We start from the raw sequence: 26,061 nt of genomic DNA, 5'->3' as shown, positions 1-26,061 counted from the left end.
GCAGGGCCTCACCTCCACTCTGCCATCTGCAGAAGCACAGGCCCTTCATTTCGAATGCCCTTCAGTCAGCAGGTGCACTCAGTCTCTGGAGAATCCTCCCTAAGCCCAGCACCCTGTGGGAGTTTTCCTGCTGCTTTCATATAACCTGGGCAGACACTGTGCTTTCCTAACTCATTTTTCTATCCCCACTAGACTTTGTCTTGTGTGTTCCCATGACCCCACTTGCTTGGGTGTGGCCTGCAGGTATAGATGGCGCTATACTTGATAATGTTAACCTGTGTGTGTGTGTGTGTGTGTGTGTGTGTGTGTGTGTGTGTTTTCAGATTTTGTAAAGAGCAGCAGGAAAAATTGTTTCTGTGAGTACTGCCCCAATTACTACTAGGTTGCCATAGTGAGCTGTTTTTATTTAAACTAACACTGGAAATCATGGCATTTGATGACAAAATCCCGGTTGGGCCTTTGGGGAAGAAGTACAGAAGTAAGTGACCACAGGTCCCTGGGTGTACAAGGAGCATGCCAAACTGCCCATCTCGGCCACCCAATTCCCCTGTGTGCTTCACTCCTATGCATCCCAGAGTGAGACAGATCCTGGAACACAGAGCCACAAGAAAGGAGTGTGGGACCATGGAGAGAACAAACCAGGGTTGGGATCCCAGGGTTAGCTCCCACCCCACAATGGCTGAGCCCAGCCACCCCTGCACAAGGAAAAGCCCCCGGGGCATTGGGGATGTGAGCAGAGCTCTGCTTCTCTCACCAGTGCTTCTGTGCCCTGACTGGCCTAAGATGTGAGGCAGTTCCCCAGGATGGCTCTGTTCGCGGATGTGTCCAGGGTAGAGTTCTCGGGGGTTGCCCACTGGACAGTAGTACAGACGTTGGGCCAGCATGGTCCAGAGCTCTGCTGCCAGGTCTCTCACACTGGCAAACTCACTCATTCCTTGCGCCCAGCAGGGACCCATTCTGATGACCCAAGGAAAACGGGGTGTTCCCTCACCACTCTCGGAGGTGTATCTCAGGTCCTGAAGAGCAGCCACCGCTGCCTGCGTCCCCTGCACGTCTTCTTCAGCCTCTGTGATGTGGAGATACTGGGTGGAGGGCTCCTCAGGAGTGTCTGCTGCAGGCTAAACAAAAACACAAGACCTAAGGGATTGTCTACTAAAGAAGCTCACAGCTGGAAGTTGGGGGAAAAGCATGAAGACAAAGCAAGTGCAGAGAAGCAAACAAAACTTTGCAACATCTCCTTTACCGACATCTCTGAGCAACCAGAGGCTCCCAATAAAAATGCTTCGCAAAGACAAAGCTCCTCCTTTCAAGGAAGCACAAAGATGCTTCTGAAACGAGCTTTGCTGGGAAGCTTGTTGCCACAATCCTTGCAGCAGGGTACAGTGGCCGCTGTTTACACCTAAGAGATATTCCTGCACATGTTCATTAGGGGTTCCTCTGTCTCCTCCAGCTGGCCCATCGCCACCAATAACCTGCTCCTGACACAAGACCTCATATCGCAGCTAACAGAAGGTGCTGCAATGTGCAGGAAGGAGGGTGTGAGTAAGCACACGGCCCATTCTGATGACCCTGCACCCTGTGAAAAGCCAGTCAATCTCAGGTCTGTGCCATCCTTGCTTCTCATAGGATGCATGTGCTCAAACTACAAGAATCATTTTTGCCAGATCAGAATTCTGTGAGGGTGGGAAGAACTGAAGAGACATACGCACACATAGATGCAGGCACCTGGGGACTCAAGGAGAAAAGAGGGACAGAATTTTCACAAGAGCAGGTGTTAGTAACCATCACTCCTAGAAGGGGTGAGGGCACCTGCAACACTGCATGGCAGGAAGCATAAACGTCACTGAGAGACAAGAACAAAACGAAGGCCCTCACACAAAGTTCAGGAGCCAAAGTTCTGCTCCACATCACTTCTCAGGAGCTCGCATGAAAGATCGGGGTTGCGTGTAATTATTCTTTTACAGCCAAGTGGCCAAGTTCATTAAGGCATTTGCAGCCTGACATGTAACAGACACCCAGTAAAGACTGGAGGAACGTGTAATTTAACAAACAGAACACTTTCCTGCGAGTGCCACTGAGCAGCATATCAGCCAACATGGCAGCCAAGCAGTGCCTCAGCCATGAAAGGGCTCCTCTCCTTCTGGAAGGAGGGTGCAGCACCCTCTCTGCGCAGGGTCCTGGCTGCTGGATCGCAACGCTGGGCCCATGGCCTGGCATCACTCCTCCTGTTGGTTTTAAAGCTTTGCTGAAGGTGCTGGCCTCTGCCACAAGGGAGGCCTTCAGAGGACAGCGATATCACTGACCCAGATGGTTGTTTTTTTAATATTTATTTTTATTGGAAAGTCAGATCTACAGAGCAGAGGACAGAGAGGAAGATCTTCCAGATGTTGATTCACTCCTCAAGCAGCTGCAAAGGATGGAGCTGAGCCGATCCGAAGCCAGGAGCCCAGAGCCTCTTCTGGTCTCCCACACAGGCGCAGGGTCCCAAGGTCATCTTCAACTGCTTTCCCAGGCCACAAGCAGGGAGCCAGATGGGATGCGGGGTTGCTGTGGTTAGAACCGGCACCCATATGGGATCCTGGTGTGTGCAAGGAGAAGGCTTTAGCCACTGTGCCAGGCCCAGATGGACTGAGTTTGACATCAAGAGTTGGCATTTCAATGTATGCATTGCTAACGAGAAGAAATTCTTGCAGCATCAATTGGAAACACAGGTTGATTGTTTCATGAGATGAAAATGTGAAGTTGACACCATCACCAACGTCAAGAACCACCACAGCAACTGCATTTTCTGAGGGCTCCCGGGGAGCGGCTTACAGGATAAATTACTTGGCATGGTTCCTGTCAATCCCTTCAACTTCTCAGGCTCTTGTTTGACCAGCCCCTGGCATGCAGGGGGGTGACAAGGCCACAGAGTGGAAGGAATGGTGCAAGGTCAAGGAGTTTGTAGGGGATGGACAGGATTCCATGTAAAGTTTCTCAGATTCCAAAGCCTGTACTCTCAGAACAAACTTGTCGGGAGTCAGGGGGAGTACAAACAAGGATGCATAAAAGATGAGACCTGAGAATCACCTGCCTCCATACAGAATCCTTCATTCAGTCTGAACAATGCTCAACTCACTCCCTTGTTTGCAACAATGCTGCTACACCCCAACTCCACACCTGCCCATGGGTCATTCTGAAGCAAACCCAGATTCAGCATTTCCTCTATGAATATCTCAGAATCTCTAAAAAGGGGCTCTTTCAAAACATAACCACAATATCAATATCACTGTCACACACATACAGTCCAAAAAAAAAGTTTAATATCATCAAGTATCTAGACCCCAGTTAACTCAAATGCTTTAAGTTTGTCCAAATCAAATGTAAATGAAGTTCTCACATTAGAACTAATTTCTCCCTAAGAGCTTCAAACTCCATCCCCCCTCTCCCTAGCCCTACTTGTTTAGGTCCTGGAGGCAGCAGGTGTTAGCTCTAGGGGGTGTCCAGCAGTCCGGATGTTGCTGACTGCATCACTTGCAATCTATGAGCATGACCCCCACCTGCTGTATTTCCTGTAACTTAGCAGCTGTATATGACTAAATGCACTCAATACACCTGAGGTTCTGCTCTGTCAAGAATGATTTCTGGGTTTTATCATGTACCTCCATCAGCTGACGCACTCAGTACAGCCAGCTCCTCCACTCCCTTGGAAGCAGCAGGAATCAAGGATCGCTGGGAGAGCCATGCCATCATTAGAAGGCTGCAAAAGGGCCGTTTCTAACTTACCATGCCACTCTGGGTCCTTGATTAAGGTGGCAGTGCTGGGTCCCTCCTTGGTAAACCTCCTCCTTCCCCTCGGTAACTAATATGTACAGGACAGTATTTGAGGTTATGTAAGTATTCCTAAGTGTCTGTCCGCTCATTCTGCGATTATTGAGAGAACTGACCTGCTGCGATTGGCCCAGTGACTATTTTCCATTTCCCTGACTCTTTCTATGTGCATTAACCAGAATCAGTCTCCTCTCTTTCTATCTGCTTGCTGGTATTGTAGGAACACATGGGAAGCATTTGTTACTACAGCCATTCCAGCTTGGCCTTTGGGGAATTCTTCCTGGCTGTTTCTACGTCTCATACACATGTCCTGCTATCGTCTCCTTCCCATCTGTAGACTTATCTTCTGTCATGTATCTACTCTTTTCTATACACCTATCTATTTCTACATAATCTACCATGAATCCATTTTACCCAGCTACCTTCTACCTGTCTTGTCGACTGCATGTCGCTACTTCCTGTCCCCGGAGCATCCACATAGTTCTAATTCGGCCCTGGGAATGGGAATCCGTACTTTCTCCGAGGTACCCTGCACACCTTTATTAGAGAATGCTGTCGGAAACCAAGACCTGGGCACAGGGGTGCTCACTGCTACCCTGGTGTCACTGTGTCTAGGCCCCTCAGCACTGAAAGCTGGTACAAGTACAGGCTTGTGTGAAACAGCACATGTGTTTGGGGGTGAGTTCACAGTCATTCTGCCAACTCCAGCTGAGCATGACCAAGTCCATTCTTGCTGTTCTTCTACGCTTGTTTGTTGCTCTTTTCCCAGCAACGAGGCGCCTGGATCTCATGATCTATAACACACGTATTCAGTTGTTCCTTTGCAATGTATCAATGACGTAGTTTCAGAATCATTAACATGCACTGCTAGGAAAACCATTATTTGCTAACGAGATCACAATACTTATCCACAGTTCTTTTTTCTTTAACCTTAGAGCATCAATGAAAACACTCTTTCCCAAAGTTACTTACGTCAGCATCTTTCCACCCTGCTCTCTTTACAGCAACAATGGCACTCTTGTATAGCACAGATCCCATTGCCATATACGCCCTTTAAAAAGTTTAAACTTTTTAAAAATTTCTTTTGTTTTAAACATACACACACACAGTTTCTTCCTGTGTCCTCACTGAGGAGCAGTGCCCCTGGAGACCAGCCCACAGACCTCTGTGGGGACACCCTTTCCTCCTTTCCATGTCTGCATGGGTGTTCCCTGTGGAGCTGTGCCCTCCAGTACTCACACAGCTTCCTGCAGACAGACATCCAGTTGTTTCCAGCCATGGGCTATAACCGATGGCGCCATAAGGAATGGCCTTTCACAGAAGTGTCTGCTCTTTTCTGCCAATGTGACTTCGGGGTGGTTTCCCAACAGTGGGACTATTTAGTTAGAGGCTGAAGAAATCGGTATGCAACTTTGCTGCACACTGCCATTCTCCTTCCCCAGTGGCTAGAACATTCTGCATTCCTGCAAGCAACGTAAGAGGGGGTCTTTCTCCACAGGATCTCCTACAGCAACGAGCTTCCACTTTCAGATTCCTGCCAATCAAATGGGTGAGGAATTCTATCTCGGCCTGGATTCAATGAATACTTCCTTTATTCTGTGTAAGGCTGATCACCTTTACCGATGTTCAGGATCATACACATTTCCTTTTCTATGAATTACTCTTATTTCTTGCCTATGTTTCTACTGAGTTGCAATCTTGTTCAATGCCACACCAGAAGCATCTTATAAAGATGCTAATGACTTTTATGTGACAAAACCAACTTCATCATTTTCACCTGTCCGTAAGTTCTGGTCTATAAGGCATTTTGAATTTTTTCTGTGCACTTTTCCCCTCACTGAACATGGATTTTCAACTGAAGTTATGAATGTCCTCTACATTGTTTTTAGATGTATTCACTCACGTTTCATGTGGCAGTTTTAAAGAATCACTGTCATTACACGTACATCTTTGATCCTTACAAATCTGGCTCATACGAGTTATGAAAATCAGATCTGATTTTATCTTCTTTCATGTGGCTGCTGTTACCCTACTTGCTTATTAAAAAGCACATTTGTCTCCAAACAAGGAAGGAGACCATCCTGATGAACACTAAAGGTCCACGCGTCACCGAGCCTTCTCTGAATTTGCTATAGTGTCGCAAGGATGGAGGGTGCCTGTCACGTGCACCACGGCAGGCCTGTGAGTCACTTAGTCATCCAGCCCTGGCGACGCAGCCACAGGCAGGAAGTCGGCACATGCCAGCAGCCTGCATGCAGGTCGCTCACTGAGTGGCCCACAGATGCCGTCATCACTGTCCAGCAGGCCCTTGCCAGAGACAAGGCTTCCCGCCCGTCAGACCATCTGTGCAGGCACGACCTCTCAGTAAAGAGGTTTCATAAAAGGTCTAATATCCAGTGGGATTTTTCTCTCATGGCCATTTCTCCAAGGCTCAGGTTAACTTCAGGAATCACCTTTTTTAGCTCTGGGGGGAAAAAAAATCAAATGGTCTTCTTATTCTGAGATTATATGATAAATCACCTTGCAATTTTACTTCAGGAACATTAGCATTTTGGGCTGAGTATTCCCACCCCCTGGTTCAGCTTGGTGTTCCTTTAGGAGTGCTTTATGCTTACATGTTCACAGATTTCTCTCTCTCTCTCTCATTTGCTTCTCTTAGTAAATTAAACCTTTGCCTCTATTCTATTTTCCAACTGGTTACACAAACTCTCACACATAGTACACATGAAGTTTCAATCTTTTGCAGCAAGATAAATGCCACCTTTTAATTCCATCTTCCAGGATCTTTCTAAAAGACTCCTGCATGGACCATAGCCTGCAATATGTGCAATCCGATGCTTACTGTTCACAAACTGTCATTTACTCTCTGGATTTTCCTGTAAGATAATCCTACCAAAGGTCTACCTTGTCTGTTCTGTGAGTGCAACTCTACGTGCTTTGCCTCATCTCGTCTACTCATGCTGGGGCCCCCAACGGGACATGGGAGTCCCGAGGCAGCCAGGCACCCTTGTCTTGTTTGGACTTTAGTTGAAAATCTAGTGTTTCCCAGTGAAGAAAGAGGCTGGATTTGGGGCTGAGACAGGGACATTATTTTTTCCATCTTATAGACACTTCATCAGATCTACTGTACCAACTGCTTTCAATCAATAGAAATCATCATGTCACTTCCCCTCTCCAGCTGTGCAAAGGAGGGGTCACTTCTCCCCTGTGACAAAAACTATGGGTCATCGTGATGGTGAGATGTTTTCTTCTCATGTGCTGTGAAGTTTGTTTTTTTAAACAAAGCCTTCCCTCCTGGACACTGGGATGCTGTGTAAAGTCCACTGCTCAAGTGGAAGTTGTTCTGACACCCCAGGGACAATGACCAGTGTGGGTGCCTAGAGGCAGCTGGTGTCTGAGTGGAGATGGAGAGGTGGAGGTGACGCTGCTGTTACACACTGGGCGGAGGCCGAAGAAGCATCCAAGCACCTGCAAGATTCTGGACATCCTCTACAGCCAACGCCCGCAGCCCCTCCGCTCTCCCAAGAGAGATGACAGCTCACTCCTCACCTTCGGGTCTTCTTTCGGACGTAACATCAGGGATGAGGTCAATAGCAACACTCATAAAGAAATCCAAGTTCAACTAAGAATAAGAATCACATTTGTGGCCCTGATCTTGCCCCATTATACCCTTCAAACACAAAACACGTCTTGAAAAGGTCTCACAAGTATCTCACCCAGAAAACCCAGTGCTCTGGGGCACACGGTCTCTGCCCAGGCCTTGGGCTCTGCCTTGCTTGTCATCTCAGAAATGTCAAGATTAATACCGTACTTTAAAAAGTTACCTCCCACTTGGAGTCTCCATCAATTTCCACCACCTTCAAGCCATGTTTGTTCTTCAAGTGCCTGTTGAATTCCCACTTGGTGCCATACACAAAGCTGCAAACAGGGCATTTCAAACCACCTGCAAACACAGACAGAGGTACATTTAAAATAAAAAAAAAAGGTCAAGTATATAAAAAACACCAAAAATGCCTCGAGATAAGCACATTATTTTAGCTCCAGCATCTGTTTTCCATCCAAGTTTACCTTAGTCCTGGAATGCTACAGCAACATTATATGTGTTTTTCAGAGCCAAGATTTCAATCTAATGTCCCTTTTTCTTACACTAAATAAACATTTACAGCAAGCCTAATACGTGCCTGATATTTTAAATGCCAATGAGACATAGGATTCATAATGTAATTCCCTGGACTGAGCAGACAGCTTAAAGCCTCCTTTTATGTTCTATTTGCAAATAACAAATTGATTTAGACAAAAAAAAAAAAAGAACATCAGTGGTGTTTCCTCAGTCTCCTCTGCTCTACTCCCATCATCCCTCACCTTAGCAGGTGCCCCAATTTCATTGCCCTGCACCTCAGCGGGAACCCATTCCCAATGCCACGCCCATCAGCAGGAGCCCCACTCCCAGTGCCACGCCCATCAGCAGGATCCCCACTCCCAGTGCCACGCCCATCAGCAGGAGCCCCACTCCCAGTGCCACGCCCATCAGCAGGATCCCCACTCCCAGTGCCACGCCCATCAGCAGGATCCCCACTCCCAGTGCCACACCCATCAGCAGGATCCCCACTCCCAGTGCCACGCCCATCAGTGGGAGGCTGGTCCCAGTGCCACGCCCATCAGCAGGAGCCCCACTCCCAGTGCCACGCCCATCAATCAGCAGGATCCCCACTCCCAGTGCCACGCCCATCAGCAGGAGCCCCACTCCCAGTGCCACGCCCATCAGCAGGATCCCCACTCCCAGTGCCACGCCCATCAGTGGGAGGCCGGTCCCAGTGCCATGCCCATCAGCAGGAGCCCGTTCCCAGAGCTTTGTAAGTCAGCAGCTAAGTCACAGGTGAGTATCACCTGGAGGTCCCAGGAGAGAGCAAATGCGGAAGCTGCTCACATCCTGAAAGGTCACTTTTGCTTAGCACATTTTTCACTTGGTCTGGGAAATATCTGGATGCTTTGATTAACAGAATATAATATTCCACGTTTTCAAAAAGGGGACGGTGGAGTCTTTAGAACCACATGAAAGACCATCTGAGTCAGAAGCAGGATATGGAGGTGGCACAGAGCCTCGGCGAACAGGTGCTCTTTCAGACGCAAGCTCTGCCCCAGGAGGGAAACCGGGACCCTGGCAGCAGACCTCAGTCTACCAGGCAGTCTGTACTGTCCCGTTTTCTCCCAGTGCTCCTGCACAGCTCTGCTTCCCTCTCCAGCGGGCCCACACTCCAGTGTTCACACTTCTATTGACGAAAGCTTCAACATCCATGAACGCTTCTCTTTCTCTCCTTCCTACTTGGGAAGCCAATGGCTCACAATTAAGCCAACTGCTCTGACCCCAGGATGCTGAGGCAAAAAGTCCACCACATCCCCATGTTTCCAACCAACAGGATCCCTGTCCAGTCTTTCCGAGTCTCGGAAGAATCCCTACAACTCTCCCTCCTAGCCCAGGAAGGTCCCCGTTCATTCACAGCAGGAGCTCTCCCCTCCCTCTGCACGTGAGTACACCACACAAGATGGGTTTCAGAGATTCTTTGCAACACGATAAACTTAACTTTGAATTTCTTTCCATACTTTTTGAAGCACCCTTATATTTCTTACCATTTTCAAACAAAATTTGTATACAATGCCATCTACTTAGACACTGTCAGCATTCTATGCTAATATGAAAGAAATACAAGAAGTAATGGTAAACCAATAAGCGCTTTAAACTGAACACTCACATGCCACTGCAGATGTGTTCAGAGTACCCCTCTTACCCCCACCAGGTTGTCAGTTCCACTTGAGTGCAGGTCCCACTGCGTAGAGACGCCCCCCCCCCACTCTTCTCTGTAGCCAGGTCCTGGTGCCCTGCCCTGCCCTGCCCTGCGCTGGCTCCTGTTCTCAGCCCAGCTCACGGCTTCAAGGTGGAGTACCCAGACATTCTTCCCCAGGTTGTCTCTCCCTGCCCCTTTGTAAAATGGAGGGAGACAGCCCAGAGGCTCTTGGGTGTCAGGGGCTCATGACACTTGACACATTACCCATAAAGTGATGACTGCTCGATACGTAAGGCCAGCTCAGACTTCTGCCCTGAATTCCAACCTGAGGTGCCGCCCACTGGGGACCTCACGTTCACGTGGCCAAACAGAAGCACACATTCCCAAGGCCGTCGCTCAGCCCTCGGTTCAGGCCACTATCGTCTTTTGCACAAATGGGAGCAACTGGTTCCTAACCAATCTGGTAGCCCTGTTCGTCCTCCACTGTTTCCCACCTGCCACTCTGCACAGAGCTACCCTGTAAAAGCATGAAGAAAACTCAGGTTACGCAGGTGGGAAATCCTCCAGCAGCTTTCTCTCATACCCGGAATACCATCCTGACTCCTCACCGTGGCCTGCCAGCCCTCATTCTTGCACAAGAAAGCCTGGCAGACCAACAGAAAGAACAGCTGGTGGGGAATGGTTCCTGCCTTTGATGCAAAGCCTGGCAACAGACACTGAATTCTTACACCTGATCTTAGTCAAAAGGCCGCAAAGTGATGCCAGACACCGAACTCTTAAGTTCCAGAACATTCCACACAAAAGGCAGCTCAAACACACATATTAGTTTTCAGAAAACCCAAACACACTGTGCTTGTTTTCTGGGCTTGTCCTTTCTTGTCCAGAGAATAATCAGACTTCGTCTCTCACCTTTCTTGCTACTTATTAACTACCTAAGATTGTGCACTCTCCCATGATCGTCCTTGAAAACCTTCAAGGCGTGAGGTTGACTGCGCCGAGGCTGCTGTCTCCCAGGGCCGTAATAACGTGGCGACGGGCACACGCCAACCATCCAAGGTGAAACTTGGGCTTGGAAATGAAATTAAAGATTCCTTCTGAGGTGGCTCTTTAGTGGAAACCAATTTAGGGAGAAAAACATCCTCATATTATGTTTAAATTAAACTTAATATGATAGTGCCCCCACATTAATTAAAACTTCAACCTTTGCCACAGTGACTTTAATTAAAGAACAACAAATGGAAATGTGTAATCTAGCCCGAATGTATAACCATGCCAGTTAATTGACATCAAAGCTGCAAGAAATTAATTTCTATTTCAATTCATTAGAGTCTCAGGCAACATACAATAAGGGTCAATAGAGGGACATGGTGAGTTCACTCGTGACCTTGGCATTAAGGACCCACCATGAAAAGGGCAGTCTCCCAGAATTATAATTTCCTCCCCAGGACAGATACACCAGGCAAGAGCATGTGTAGAATTCCAGAAGTAGTTTGAAAAATCAGCTGCGGTGTCCTTTGTTCTTTGTGGAATGCAATACATGGAAGTATTTGCGTTCCTTTGTGGTGCCTGGCAGCACTGATAAACCTACTGCCTTTTCAATAACAGAATTCCGGAATGGCAGGCCGGGATTGCTCCTGGGAAGCCCAGCCCTGAGACCCGCACCCGGTGCTGGCTCATGTGACCCGACGCTCGTCCTTCATGTTCTCAGGTCCTAGTTATCACCTAAGGTGAAAGGCTGAGCTCCAGCCCATGCGATGGCACCCAGGACATGGACACTACATGACCTCCCATGGCAAAGGTGTGACTCAGTTGAGGATCTGCATGTGGGATGATTAAGGCGGGTTAAACAAGCCCAAGGTCATGGCAGGGGTCTTAGCAAGGAGGCTGGTGAGCCAGGCCCAGCGATGCCTGCCATGAGACGAAGGGGAGGAAGAGGTCGCAAGCCTTTGGGAGCTGGTCAAGGCAGGAGAACAAACTCTCCCCAGACGACGTGTGGGATTGTGAGCATCTGCGTTTAGCTTGGTGAGATGGGGCATCACTTGGGACACCAACATCTCACTCCCAGCTCTCTGTTATGCTATCACCTTCGCACCTCTTCCTTTACAGCAAATTGAAAAACCATAACATCTCACAAAAATATTTTGGTGGGAAGGAAAACAGAAGAGGCAAAGAAAATCAAGAGGAGCTGGAGAGAATCTGTTGAAAGCAACAGAGAGAAAAACCCCAGTGGTCCAGTGCCATCCAGCAGTCCCCAGCGACACCAGTGCAGCTTCACCCTCTGCCACACTCTCCCTGTCCTGCTCCCTCTGACCAGCAGATGCGAGAACCTCAGGGGCTTCATGGCTCAGGGTTTTCCACACTGTGTGTTAACTTTAAAAACAAAACAAAAAACATACAATATTTATTTGAGGGGATCACATTGTGGTACAGCCAGTTAAGCAACCACCTATGGATGGGTGCCCATATTGGTGCGAATTTGAGTCATTGGCACACTCCATTCTGAACTGACTCCTTGCAAATCACCTGGGAAAAGCAGAAGAGAGCCCATGTGCTTGGTCTCCTGTCACCTCTGAGGGAACCCTAAAGAGGCTCTTGGCTCTAGTTTCAGCCTGACTTGGAGCTGGCTTTGAGCTGTTTGGGGAGTGAACCAGCAGATGGAGGCCAGCACTGCAGGGAGTGAACCAGCAGAAGGAGGCCAGCACTCACTCCAGGGAGTGAACCAGCAGAAGGAGGCCAGCACTCACTCCAGGGAGTGAACCAGCAGAAGGAGGCCAGCACTCACTCCAGGGAGTGAACCAGCAGATGGAGGCCAGCACTCACTCCAGGGAGTGAACCAGCAGATGGAGGCCAGCACTCACTCCAGGGAGTGAACCAGCAGAAGGAGGCCAGCACTCCACCATGCTCTCTCTTAACTCTGTCTTTCAAGTAACTTTAAAAAAAAAAGATTTATTTATTTGAAAGTTACAGACAGGAAAGGGGGAAGAAGGGAGAGGAAGGGCTGATGCAGATAGAAGGAGGTCAGGAGGGAGAGACAGAAAGAACAAGTGAGTCTCAACCATGTCTCCCACAAGGGTGGCAAGGGCGTAAGCACTTAGGTCATCTTGCACTGCTTTCCTGAGGGCATTCATGGAAGTGGGGCGGCTGGGACTGAAACTGCAATCCCTATGGGATGACAGAAGGTGGAGGCTTAACTTGCTGCACCACAACGCCAGCCCCTCCACACGGCTTGCACACAATCCGTGTTTATTCTGTCCTCCTGCTCAGGCAACTGATGACTCTCAAGGGCTAAGGGACACGGAAATGCCTCCCTCCCCAGCACATCCACAGAAGAGGGTAGGGAGGAAATGTGAATAAAGAAGCCCAAACAACCCTGCAATGATGACACAGAACACCCAGGCCCTGCCAAGCGATTACAGTCTTTATAGAGTGACTGAAAAACACAGGGCAGGGAAGAGCTCAACTTCAGCAAAATCTTGCAAGGGGATGACGAAAGCATGGAAGCACAGGGTGATGGCAGTATAATCAGTCAGGCCCCTGCCTGTCCCCACGGCCACAGGAAGTGTCCATTTCCTGTCAACCCAACCCAAGAGGGTGGAGGACACACAGATGCATCTCCACCCTTCTACTGCAGTGATCAATGGGGTCTCCAAGTCCGTTCTCCTGAGACCCCCAGACACGGATATGCTAAAAAAAAATCACACCGATGCTCCAGGAGTTCTGGGTGTTTTCAGAAAACACAGCAAGGAAGGAAAACACAGCAGGCACCAGATGCTGGGAGTGCTCCCTCGCTTCTCCCACTCCACTGCAGCACAAGCATGTGGGCAGGACCACCTTCCAGGCTGCAGGGCCCAAGGAGCAGAGGCTGGGGGATGCGCCCAGGCGGTGGGACCAGAGCAAAGGAGAGCAGGCTCAAGCCAGCGCCCGCCATGGCCTGTCCTAGCAGGACAGCGCACGAGCTCCCTCTGCCGCCCCGAGGGCAGCTTCAAACTGGCCCTGAGCCTTCTCTGCCGCCCACCTCTGCCCTGCCAGCAGCCTGTCACGCTTCAGTCGGCTGCAGGACACAGCCAACTCACAGACCTGACCTGAAGATGACGTGAAGAGCCAACGGAGCTCCCCACTGCACGGAAACGCCTGGAGTCCCCAGCTGCGGTGGTGTCTGCAGCCCACACCTCTGCATCCCCCAGGGCAGGTTTCTGTCCTCAGCTGCAAGCTGCCTGGGAACCCGGGAAACAGCAGCAACGCGCACACTGCAATCACTTTCTGGTTGATTTACCCAAGTGCGATTCTGACAACAGCAGCATTTCCTTACATGCAGACAACACGTGACCAAGCCCCCTCAGGTGAGAGGGTGTGGCTATTTATTGAAAAATAAATCAATAAATAAAAGAAGGAACCATCAGGGGTTTTCTTCAGCTCTCTTTAGTTTAAATATTCCAGAATGTTTTTTCTTTTCCAAATGAATAAGCAATCTGGGTACCCAGGAAGTATTCTTAGATCATCCCCCAAAAATGTTCATTTGCAAACATGCTGTAATAGCTACGCTGGGGGTGCCTAGAAGAAAAAATCTAGAAACCACACCATGATCAAGGCTGGGATTATTACTGTGCTTCCATTCAAGCACAGAAGACCTGAGAGAGGTACACCGGGGAGACAGCACCCCAAAGAAAAGCCAACAGGCCTGCCAGTCAGCGTTCAGCAGAGACAGCACAGCAGGAGCCTCCATTTCTGCACACTTCATGCACGACAGGAGGAGAGGGCTCTCCTGACACAGGCCAGGTGGTAGCGCTGGGACCAGGGACGGGGCGCTACCGCTGACCTTGCAGATCTTCTGTTGGGACATCAGCCAGGTAATAAATCACTCTGATGAGACACAGTGAGGGAATGAAAGTGACATCAGTCAACAGGATGGAAAAGGAACACAGATGATGGGTCCCAGTTGGTGCTGAGCTGTCACATGCCAGCAAGCGCCTCTTAGCAGTGGACATCCAGGACGCGGAGGGAGGAATCGGGCAGGGCCCCTCACCTACCTTGCTGGATGAGTGCCTCGGCCGCCAGCTCCCCGCTGCCCGCGTTGGCATACTCCTCGTTGGGGTGCTTCCTGTTGTAGTGCCGCTTCAAGGAGCCAGAGATGTTGCAGGAGTAATGGCAGTGGGCACAGCGGAACGGCTGCAGGGAAAGGCGGAGCGTGAGGCGAGGGGTCGGACAACACAGCCTTTCTCCACATCTTCTCCCACCTGGAGGTTCCTGGCCCCAGAAAGCCTGTCCCACCTGTGTGACATTGTGGGACACCCTGTGGGAAACCCTGACCGCAGAAACATTGAGTCCTGCCTCTGGGCGGCCCATCGAGTGCCCAAGGTGGGCATCCCCTCTGAAAAACAATTTGCTTCCAGTATCTCCTCCTACTGTTTTGCCAACCCCAGAATTTAAGATTCTTCTTGAAGAGGAAGAAAATGAAACCAGCAGTAATATACCACTTTATGTTTCACGGGAATATGTATGGAAATCAGTATGGAGAATACTCAGGCAACTGAGAACCCACCTAGCACATGACCCAGCATCACCACTTCTAGGAATATACTCTCAATACCTGCTACATGAGAAAGCAGCATGCACCCTATGTTCATAGCACCACAGCCAATAATGGCAAAAACACGGAAGCAACAGAGGACTGGATCAGGAGACTGTGGTTCAGCTGCTCTATGGAATACTACTCTGCGATTAAAAAATGAAAACCATTTCCTTGTGGCTAAATGGGCCCAACTGGAAACCATTATGCTAAGGGAAATGAGCCAGTCCCAAAAGGTCAGATATCATATGTTTGCCTTAATGTAAGAATATGATGTCAAATCTAAGGATTGTACCTGTGAATTTTATCTTATTGCACTCCCTAGATGTTTGTAACACACGAATAAGATCTTGTGATGTAATCTATTAATCAGTAATTCATGAGAGACTGATTGCTCGTGATCCCCCGAGATTGTTAATATCCCTCTCTCACTGTTACTGCTACTACCCATGGGAACGATGATCTAGCCCTGCTGTACTCCCATTTGAACCACACAGTCACACGCTAACATTTATTTCTGCAGGAAGATGTTGGACACTCTTTTGCACCACCTTAGCATCACACTGATACCTTTGTTATGAGTTCGATAACACCACAGAGATGAAGATCCACTATTTTACTTAATTCTATTTTTTTTTTCCTTTTCAACTCATGCATGGTGGCCTGTACCTAGGGTAATGTATAATGGAAGCAGAGTGGAAATATGTATGTTCACAGGGAGAAACAGAAGTAGGTCCCCATGCATGCAGTGCAAGGATGGACTCACAGCAAAACAACAGAGTCTCCTACACTGTCGGGAGACACGTCAGTGGCAGTATGATGGACGAAAGACACCACTGGAAGGGAGAACAGTGGAGGAGGGAAGGGGAGGGGAAACCCCAACGCCTATTAAACTGTGTCATAAAATAAAGAATAAACAAGCTAACAAAAGAGTAGCTCTGATTACAATTATTTCATTTACTACATTTGCTTCTTTGGCTAATGACTTGCCCCTCCGTATCCACCTGCAAATGTCTGCATACACAATTGTCAGTCATTAGGGAGGTTGACACTCGGGAAAACTTATTTCTAAATCCACCTGAGCAGAAAGAGGCACGTTGGGATAAGCAAACAAACAAGTGATGTAGCCAGTCCTTTGGGAGGCTCGTAAAGGCCTGCTCAGGCCGCCAGGGATGCTGCTAAGACTCGGCTATTGGCTGAGCAACAGGTATGAATCTGCATTCCTGCCACACCCAGCCTGTACCTGTGGGCTGAAAGATACCAGTGTCCTCCTTCTAGAAGTAGGGAACCTTGTTGCCGAGGACCATGTGCATATTTATAACATCATTTTCATGCCACATGCAATTAAAAAATAGTTGGGGCTGGCATAGTGATGCATAAGGCTGATCCCTTGCCTGCAGTGCCAGCATCCCATATGGGCACCAATTCAGGTCCTGGCTGCTCTACTTCCCATCCAGCTCCTTGCTTACAGCCTAGAAGAACAGCGGAGGATGGCCCAAGTGCTTGGGCCCATACACCCACATGGAAGACCCAGAAAGAGGTCCTAGCTCTCAACTGCAGACCAGCTCAGCTCACACTATCACAACAGTACAGTCCCTTAGTATAGGTTACATGTTTAACTTTTTAATATTCAAATGTACCATTGCATGTTAAGTACAGGCAAAGGTTGAAAACCTAGCACCATAGTGAAAAGGTATCTTGACAAGTTTCAATATGAGTCCTAATAAAAATCTTTTTTTAAAAAAAATTAGCCTGCTGTATGACTGCTTGAAATTTGAGTCCCACCTGTGGCTGTCTTGGCAGGGCCAGATCAGATGATTTTGAAAGCTTCACACGGTCCACAGGCAGGACGTTCTCCACCTGTGTCCTAAGTCATGTGTTGCATGACTCGAACAAGAGTGCTACGAGAAACGCAGCACATCTGGAACCGTGTGCCAAGAGCAGCTTCCTAGCCCAGCCGGAGCAGAAGTGCCCAGCACAGTCCCGGGAGGGGCGGTGCCCTGCCTGTGCGTGGACTGTGATGGAGCAGTGCCACCTCTGAGGGGCGGGACAACCTACCACAGCGCTGATCCACTAGTCAGGAAAACAGAGATGACAACAGCCACCTTGTAAGGTGAGAACAAAATGACAGCACCCAACCTGAATCCTGGGAAGCTGCAGAAAGCCTTGCTCCCCGCTGCTTGAGCACTTTCTCCACATGGCAGGCTGTGCAGATGCAGCTGATGTACCCTGGTGTCTTGCGAACCCAGCCTGACTCCTCCACCGGCCCACCCGTGAATCCTGCATCACTGTTATCTCCCAGGGGCATCTGAAGGTCAAGTGCACCAACAGCAGGAGAAGGTATCAGTCCCACTTCCTTCAAGTCTACAGATGTGCTGCAGTATTTCCATTGAGATGGGGAGAGGGAAGGAACAGGAAACCTACCCTGCCCTCTGCCCAAATGTTCACACTCTTGCCCACCTCCCCACCAAAAGCAGTTCCCACTTGCAACCTTCCCAGGGCCTCCCCAGACACCCCTGGGCAAACAATTTCCGGGCTCTCTTCTCAGACCTCCTGCCATCTCCACGTGCTCTAGCCTACACCTGCCACCACACCCTGACTCTACGGGGTCATCCATCAGCTCCACTTCCCAGAGTCTGATGGTCAAGGGCTCAGGGCCTGCTCTTTAGCGTGTGTGTGTGTGTGTGTGTGTGTGTGTGTGTGTGTGTGTGTGTTGGCCATATAGAGGAATGGATCAGCACATCGGTGACATCAGCCGCTCTCTCAAAGAGAAACGGACGAGGTACCCTGGCTTTTCATGCTCTCTCCTGTCCCTCTGTCCCTCACACCTCTGAGTTTCATCAGTCTTCCTGGGAAGCCTCTCCAGGCCCTGCCAGTGCCCCCTCCACAGAGGGTGCCACTTCCACGAGAGCATTCTTGGGCAGAGAGTCGCGGGACAGTCACCGCGGAGCGTCAGCCTACTGTGGGGCATTCCCAGGATCTGGCCCCACAGCCAGGCCACGTTTTGCTCTATACCACAGGTGCCAAGTCCCCACACTCCTCATGCTTTGACCCACACAGTGTCTCCTACACAGAGGGACCTGCAGCTGGGGCCAAACTAATCTGGCTTTCTCATCTGCCTGCTGAACAGAAGGCAAACAAAAAACTAAAATCCCTAAAGAATACTGTGAAGCTAAAATACAAAGCTAAACGGTTTTCATATGCTCTCAGTCTCTAAAAAACAAAAAAGCAAAGATTATGAAGTCTTTATCTTTGGCATGTTGGCTCTTACACAGAAAGCAAAGCAAAGCTGAACTGCTAGTGTTCCAGCACAGGGTGGTCAGGGGGCACCTGAGTGGGGAGGAGAAGCAGCGAGCGGTGGCACAGACTGGAAGTATGCTGTGTGCCTGATCTCACTTGTCCCCACCGCACCCTGCCTGTGGCCCAGCAGCTCTGTCCTAAGAGCCCCAATGCCTCTGACTCCCCAGCCCCACTGCTGGCAAAGTGACTACCAAGGAAGACCATTCAGACAAAAACCACACAGATGATCCCAGAAGAGAAGCCCGTCTCAGAGCCGCCAGTTGCCATTAACATCTCCAGCTCTTACAGCTGGAAGGAAGGGACTACAGCCTTGGACTGGCCTTCTCTCCACAGAAGGCCTTGGTCTAGAGCAACCCTGGCAGAATGAGATCTGCTCCATTAGCCCTAACCCACGGCCCCAGCAGCCCCTCCCCAGTGAACAGTGCTGGGGTTAAGAACACAAACCCAGAAAGGGTATACGGGGCTGCAGGTACATCAACAGCTGGCTAAAAAGCCTGCCTCGCACCTCAGAGTGCCTGGCTTGAGTCCGTCTCTGTTCTCCATTCTCTTTCCAGCTAATGTGCATCCAGGAGCCAGAGGCTGATGGCTCAAGCAGCTGGGTCCTGCCACACATGCAGATTCTGGCTTTAGTTCCTGGCTCTGTGGCATATGGGGAGTTGTTGGGAATTCTTTGTAGTTTAGCATGTTTAAATCTAGGAATTATGTAGGTCTCAGCAAGCAGGGAGCAGGTGTAAGGCTTCTTCCTGACTTCTCAAGGTCGGACACTCCTCACGGGGCTGCCCTTGGCAACCTTACTGGATGCATGGGACCTCCCAAGCTCTGAGTGGTCAACTGCCTCATGAAGGTGGTGGTAAATGTATGGCAGACCTGTACTGTGTAGCTGGCTAAGTGCCAATCAGAGGAGAAGGAGAGGGCTGACCACCTGCACCACAACTGCCCAGCACAATCAGGGTAAACAATAAGACTGTTAGTTACGCTACTGAGTCTCTGTGATCTTTATATACCTTTAATTTTTTTTATTTTTGCTTTTTGTGTTTTTTGTTTGGTTGTTTGGTTGGTTGTTTATTTTGCAAGAGCCTCAGATCTCTGTAATAATCTATTGAAAGAAATCTAATAAAACTGGTGCCTAGAGGCAACTCACTCGCTCTCCTGCGAGTGTATCAAGCCTCCTGGTTCCCACTATGAATTTTTTTTAAAGCTTTACTTATTTTTATTGGACAGGCAGATTTACACAGAGGAGAGACAGAGAGGAAGAGCTTCCATTCATGGGTTCATTCTCCAAGTGTCTGCAATGGTTGAAACTAAGCCAATCTGAAGCCAGGAACCAGGGGCTTCTTCCAGGTCTCCCACATGGGTGCAGGGTCCCAAGGCCTTGGGCCATCTCCCACTGCTTTCCCAGGATCACCTATATGGGATCCTGGCACATGCAAGGCAAGGATTTGGCCACTAGGCCATGCATTGGGCCCCTACTACTAACCACACATCCCGTATTCCTAAGACTTCCAGTTCCTGTCCTTCAGGCTAGCTGCCCACTGGCACACAAGAGGGAGTAAATCCAAGGCTGGGAACCCTAACTGTTGGCCTCTCTCTCCTTCCGCCTGTCCTGTCTTGACTACAAGCACAGAAGATGAAGCCTGCTCGCTCTTGGCTTTCCTTGGCCTGCCTTCTGCTTCCTCTTCCTCACGAGAAGTGGAGGATTCCCCATGTTCCAGGCACAGGCCGCAGGACAATCTCTGGATTGGGGAGTTTGTCAAATACTGGGATGTGTGCACAGACATCTTATGCAATGCTTCAGCAGTTCTGCTCATGAAACAGAGTTTGATAGTGTGGAATTTTCCACTCATGCCACTTCAGTATAACCACTGCACCACAATGCAGGCAGCACCAACTGGTGCCCTGGATGCTCCACTTTACATTCCACTTTGGGCCCCTGCCATCTACACGGAGTGCCGTGTGGACACAGCATGTCTGAAATCTCAGCAGCAGGCCAGTGCTTTCCAACCTCCTGCTGTGGGAGTCGGCCACCAGCTCTGACCCCCTGGACACAAGGACAAACGAGCGAGATTTGTGATTCTGGGACTCCATTATCGCCGTTAAAGATTAAATGCTGTGTAGGCAAATAAATCACAATATTTTATCTCTAACGCATACGCTCACAAATAACACATGACACTGGATCTCCAAAGAGAAGTTACTTATTCAAAGTTTCCAGGCCAGGATTCAGCAGGAAGATTTAAATAGACAATGCCAGCACAGTTCATGTAGAACGAAACATGCAAGTTTTTATTGTATGTAAGAAAAGGTGAATTTAAAAACAAGACAGCAAGTCCACTGTCATAGCTGATTCAGTGGTGCGCTGCAGCCAAGTCCTGAGACGGCATATCAGAGCCGCTGCTGTTCCGCCTCCTATCTTTTCATGCCCACCAGATGCCTGCTGGTTCCCTGGGCTTCACACAGGCTGATTCCCTGAAGCCTCACCGTAAGTCACCTGCAGTGGCCTGCTGATTCATGTCCCGGCTGCTCCACTCTGCTCCAGCTCCCTGCTTGTGGCTCGGGAAAGCAGCAGAGAACGGCTCAAGACCTTGGGCCCCTGCACCCACAAGCGAGACCAGAAGAAGCTCCAGGCTCCTGGCTTCAGACTGGCTCAACTCCTGCTGTTACAGTTCTCTGGGGAATGAACTAACAGAGTTCTTTCTCTGTCCCTCCTTCTCTCTGTAACTGTGCCTTTCAAAGAAAAATAAAATAAATCTTGGGGAAGAAAAGGCCAGTTTGTTGTGGTGCAAAAAGTAAAAATGAAACCAATGCACAGATTTTCATAAAAAATATAGTCCATGAACATTTTGAATTACCCTCATAGATGAAAAGATTAGCAGCAAGAACCACTCAGGCTGTATTTATTTTCTTCGTAAAGCTCCAGTTCCACCCCCCACCCCCAGGCTTTCTCTGAATTAGATTCTGCTCCCAGGCCTGTCTTCCACACGAACAATGGGTTCGTGAATCAGTCAACCCCACACTCGGCCCTCACGCAAACTAGCGGGAGCTGCAGCCCAGTCGGGGCGAATCAGAAATATGCCTGTGCTAAATAGATTCATAAGACAAATGGATCTCCAGACCCAGACTAAGCTACTTTGCACCTTAGAACATTGTGAGGAGGACAAGGGAGAGTGGGCATGCAGGGCTCTGGAGTACTGACTGTATGCAGAGGGCCTGAGCTGGGGCCTACGCCTGCACCCTGCCTGACAGCTAGACCAGCCCACACTGCTCTCCCTTCTCTGTGACCTTCAACATGATGGGACCTCTCATCTCTGCTCACCTCTGCTCAAGCTGTCCACTGGCTACAACTGCACAGAAAGAGAAAACCCACCCTCCTTGCTGCCCACATCACAGAAGCCTTGCTCTGTGTCACTCTGCCTGGGCACCATGCCAGCAGACATTCATGAGGCAGCTGTATCCTGCAGCCAAGCCAACTGCATGGTTCCCTGGCACACCCTGACACTTCGGCCCCATCTCCACTCTGGTTCACTGCATATCAAGTGTCTCCATCAGTCCCCTGCTCAGAGCCCTGGAGGTCTCCCTACAGTCTACTGACAAAGGAGGCAGGGCAAAACCCCAGGTGACCTCCATACAGCTCCTCTGGGACACTGAGTCAGGTACACAGTGAGTGCTACACAGGAAAGGACCCCACCATGGGCTGCTGCACCTGCCTCGTGTGGGGCACGCACCTGGCTGAGCTCCATGACAGCTCCGTGACTCAGCGAGGCTGTTCCTAAGGTCTTCACCTCTCTAAAGAAGTCTACAGACCTATCTTCAGACCATAGAAGGTCTCCCCAAGAGGCCACTGAACTTATCTGGACAATAAGACGCTGAACTTTATGCTAGGCATGTGTTTGCAAGCAATGAATCTCAACTGAACTTGAACTATGGTTATGCAACAAGGTGGAGGAATCCACCATGGGGGGAGGGGTATGGGAGGGGTGGGGGGAATCCCCAGCGCCTATAAAACTGTACTACATAATACAATGTAAGCAACAATAAAAAAAAAAAAAAGAAATAGAGTGAGAACTATTTCCATATGGCAAGCAAGCATCCCAAGCTGTGCCTTAACTACTGTGCCAAAGATCGATCTCAGGACCAGTCTTGCTTTGTCAGTGGGTTAAGCTAAAAAAAAAAAAATAAAAAAAAATAAAGAAGTCTACAGAGTTCCTGGGACCAAACCCTGTGTCTCCCTGTCTCAGAAATATCATGAGAGCATCTGTTGAGCACGAAACGACACAGCACCAGAGTAAGAAGCCAATGTGGTTATCTCAGTGAGATACAACAGCGAAAGGCCAACAAGCTTGTCCAGACAAGCTCATCCAATTGGAGCCAAAGCTCAAGCTTTCATTCCAAGAGAAGCACCAAGGCCCAGATCCCCACAGCACCCACCGGGGCCTTAGATGGTCGGGACCTACATACCCTCCCTCTTCCCACAGAGCATCCTCTGGTGCCTCGCAAAAAGGCAACAAACACTCCAGATTTGGACCAGACAACATTGTTTCCAAGTTACTAAAAATGCTCCTATGTCATCTTAGAGTAGAAATTTTGGCCAGACAAGCTCTTACTATTCCCTGGTGGGTCTCAGCTCATGTGTTTCTGTCCCTACCCAGAAACCTTCCCTAACACCTGCAAGGATATCCAAGCTCTGCTTCCCATCTGTCTACACACACACACACACACACACACACACACACACACCGGGTGTAACTGCAGCCTGCGTGTACACACACACACACACACACACACACACACACACACACACACACACCCCAGGTGTAACTGCAGCCTACGTGTACACACACACACACACACCGGGTGTAACTGCAGCCTGCATGTACGTACACACACACACACACACACACACACACAGACTGGGTGTAACTGCAGCCTGCATGTACACACACAACCACCCCGAGTGTAACTGCAGCCTGCATGTACGTACACACACACACACACACACCCCAGGTGTAACTGCAGCCTACGTGTACACACACACACACACACCGGGTGTAACTGCAGCCTGCATGTACGTACACACACACACACACACACACACACACACACACACGCACACACACACACACGCACACACACACACACACACACGCACACACACTGGGTGTAACTGTGGTCTGCGTGTCCAGCTCCCCTGTGCAGCAGGCCCTTTGAGAGCAGAGCCACCCTCCACGGTCTCCTGGCACACCCTGACAGTTCTGTGATCACAAGGAAAAGGGGAAATCCTTCGCCTCTCTCTATTAAAGATTCAAATTAACTTAGCTCAGTGAACTCTCCTAACAACAAGAGCATCAACAAACAAAAATATAAACAAAGCATTCAATGGCATTCCATTTCAAAATAACTTTAACACTACACAGCATAAAAAATAGCTGTAAAATGAAATTGGGTTCACAATGTGTGACCAAAAAACAGCCCATACTCAACATATGCAAGTTCCTAAAAATGAACGTGCAAACAAAGTCTGCAATAGGGAAGTGGGGAAGACAGTAAGGAGAGGAAAGGAAAGGAAAGGAGATGGAGCAGAAGAAACAAAGAAATCCGAACAAGAAACAAGCACAGGAGAAGGGGCTCAGCTGCACTATGATCATGAGAACGGCAGAGATGCATGAGGCTACTGCAGGCCTGAGGCCTCAACAGGAACGCTCACCCAGGAGGACAGGGACCGACAGAGGCTCCTGTGTGCGACAGCTGCTATGGGAACCAGTCGTGCAGCACCTGCTAAAGCGGAAGAGGTGGGTTTCTTAAGGCCTCTTGGAGTGTGCACGCATGGGATAGCAGGTAGAGCGGGACAGGAGCAGACACCCCACAGGGGAAACAAGACAGTCACCCCTCTGCAAGCCAAGCGCTGAGCACACACGGCACAGGGTGCACCTGCGGAGGACTGTCCCATAGCAGGGAACCCCACACAGCAACGAGATGAGTGAGAGAGCACTCGCTGGGCTGATCAGCATCACAAGCAGCAAGGAGGCAAAGCTTAAGACAAGCAGACAGGTAAGACAAAAATAAGGTTCTTCCACCAATCACTTACATGGTCAGCCTGAAGTTCCCAGGCATGCAGCATTGAGTTAATTTGATTATGTACAGTGAAACTATAAAGACAAATCAAAATCAATTCTCAGTGCACCTGGATAGTGGCTGTCTCTGGGACAGAGAAGGGGTGGATTTCAGAGGACCCAATGGAGGGGTCCTCCAGGGTGGTGGTCCAGATCTAGCATGCGGCCACATCAGCATTCACTTCCCATACAGTGTTCTGCACACAATTCTATGTCACAAGAAGCAGCAGATGAAAGACACAGGAGATTAGCTGGGTATGACACAGAGCCCCTTCACGTGTCTCCAATGAGGGTCACCGATGACATACATGAATGACCCAGGACGGCAGCAAGTACCCAGGGTGGTGGATGGGAGGGGTTGCTGTTGACAACATTGATAGCCACACACAGCCTGAGCCCTGGCCATCACGTCATCCCTTCAGTGACAACCAGGACCCACACTCTTTCCCCACATCCTCCAATGTGCGGGGAGTTTCTCAAGGCCTAGTGACAGGCCTGGGGAAAACAATCACTCTGGTTCTGGCAATGCCAGCCCCATATCAAGTTACAGGGGTGCAGAGAGATGGTCTTGGATTATGCACAGGCTTCCCTGGGGCCTGGAAACTTGACAAGAAGATGGAGGCTTTCTCATTAATGTCTGAGGTAGCCATCAATCCCCCAAAATGCAAGCCAACACCAAGTCACACTGAAGTGCACACCCTTGGGCTAAGGGCAGGCAAGGTCCCAAATCCCTGAGAACTCAGGACTGTGGGCTTGTCTGCCTCCCAGACTTAATTCTCTCACTACGGACACTTGGGAAGCAATTTAAGCAAAGCAGGAAGTAACAGTTGCTTCAAACCGAGGACTTGCCTGGATGTCCAGGCAGAAAGTCAAGAGGGACGCTTCTGAGAGGTGCTCCCTACCTCCTGCCATGGAGAGCCCTGCTCAGGAGGGATGCTTCTGAGAGGTGCTCCCTGCCTCCTGCCATGGAGAGCCCTGCTCAGGAGAGATGCTTCTGAGAGGTACTCCCTACCACCTGGGTGGAAAGCCCTGCTCAGGAGGGATGCTTCTGAGAGGTGCTCCCTGCCACCTGGGTGGAGAGGTTTGCAGTCTGGAATATTTCCTACCACCTTTCACCAACAGGTGTTTGAGGGGTCACACAGAGCTAGGCAAGGTTAGGATTCTACCACTTAATATTTTTGCAATTTGGGAGGAAGTTATTCTTTTTTGGTTTTGTTTTTAATTTTCTTGAGAGACTGGGGCACAAACAGAGCAAGAGAGGAGAGAAAAAGAGCTAGAGTGAAGAGAGAACCTCTATTCTGGTCTGCTTCAAAATAGCCACAATGGCCAGAGCAAGGCTGGGTCAGATGCAGAAGCCCCGAATTCCACCCAGGTCTACAACGTGGGTGTCAGGAACCCAATGACTCAAGTTGTCATTGCTGCTTTCCAAAGCCTATGTTGGCAATGAAGCTGATGTCAGAAGCCAATGCTAGTAGGGAGCCCAGGTACGATGCAA

General features: G+C 49.6%; 1 protein-coding gene across 1 annotated transcript in view; it reads right to left on the bottom strand.

Annotated features, from left to right (window-relative positions):
- The window catches only part of ZFAT (zinc finger and AT-hook domain containing), a 158,815-nt gene that overhangs the window by 26,755 nt on the left and 105,999 nt on the right, over positions 1 to 26,061 (bottom strand). The window contains exons 12-14 of the mRNA XM_040979247.1: positions 14,621 to 14,759; positions 7,635 to 7,753; positions 992 to 1,118 (exon numbers count right to left, since the gene is read on the bottom strand). Of these exons, the coding sequence (XP_040835181.1) occupies positions 992 to 1,118; positions 7,635 to 7,753; positions 14,621 to 14,759 (385 nt within the window). The remainder of the gene's footprint in view (positions 1 to 991; positions 1,119 to 7,634; positions 7,754 to 14,620; positions 14,760 to 26,061) is intronic.

Source organism: Ochotona curzoniae, unplaced genomic scaffold (assembly GCF_017591425.1).
Source record: "Ochotona curzoniae isolate NIBS_2020 unplaced genomic scaffold, NIBS_Ocur_1.0 contig_3190, whole genome shotgun sequence".
NCBI classification, from domain to species: Eukaryota; Metazoa; Chordata; class Mammalia; order Lagomorpha; family Ochotonidae; genus Ochotona; species Ochotona curzoniae.
The sequence above is the reverse complement of the archived record's forward strand: the minus strand, read 5'-3'. Positions and strand labels throughout refer to the sequence as shown.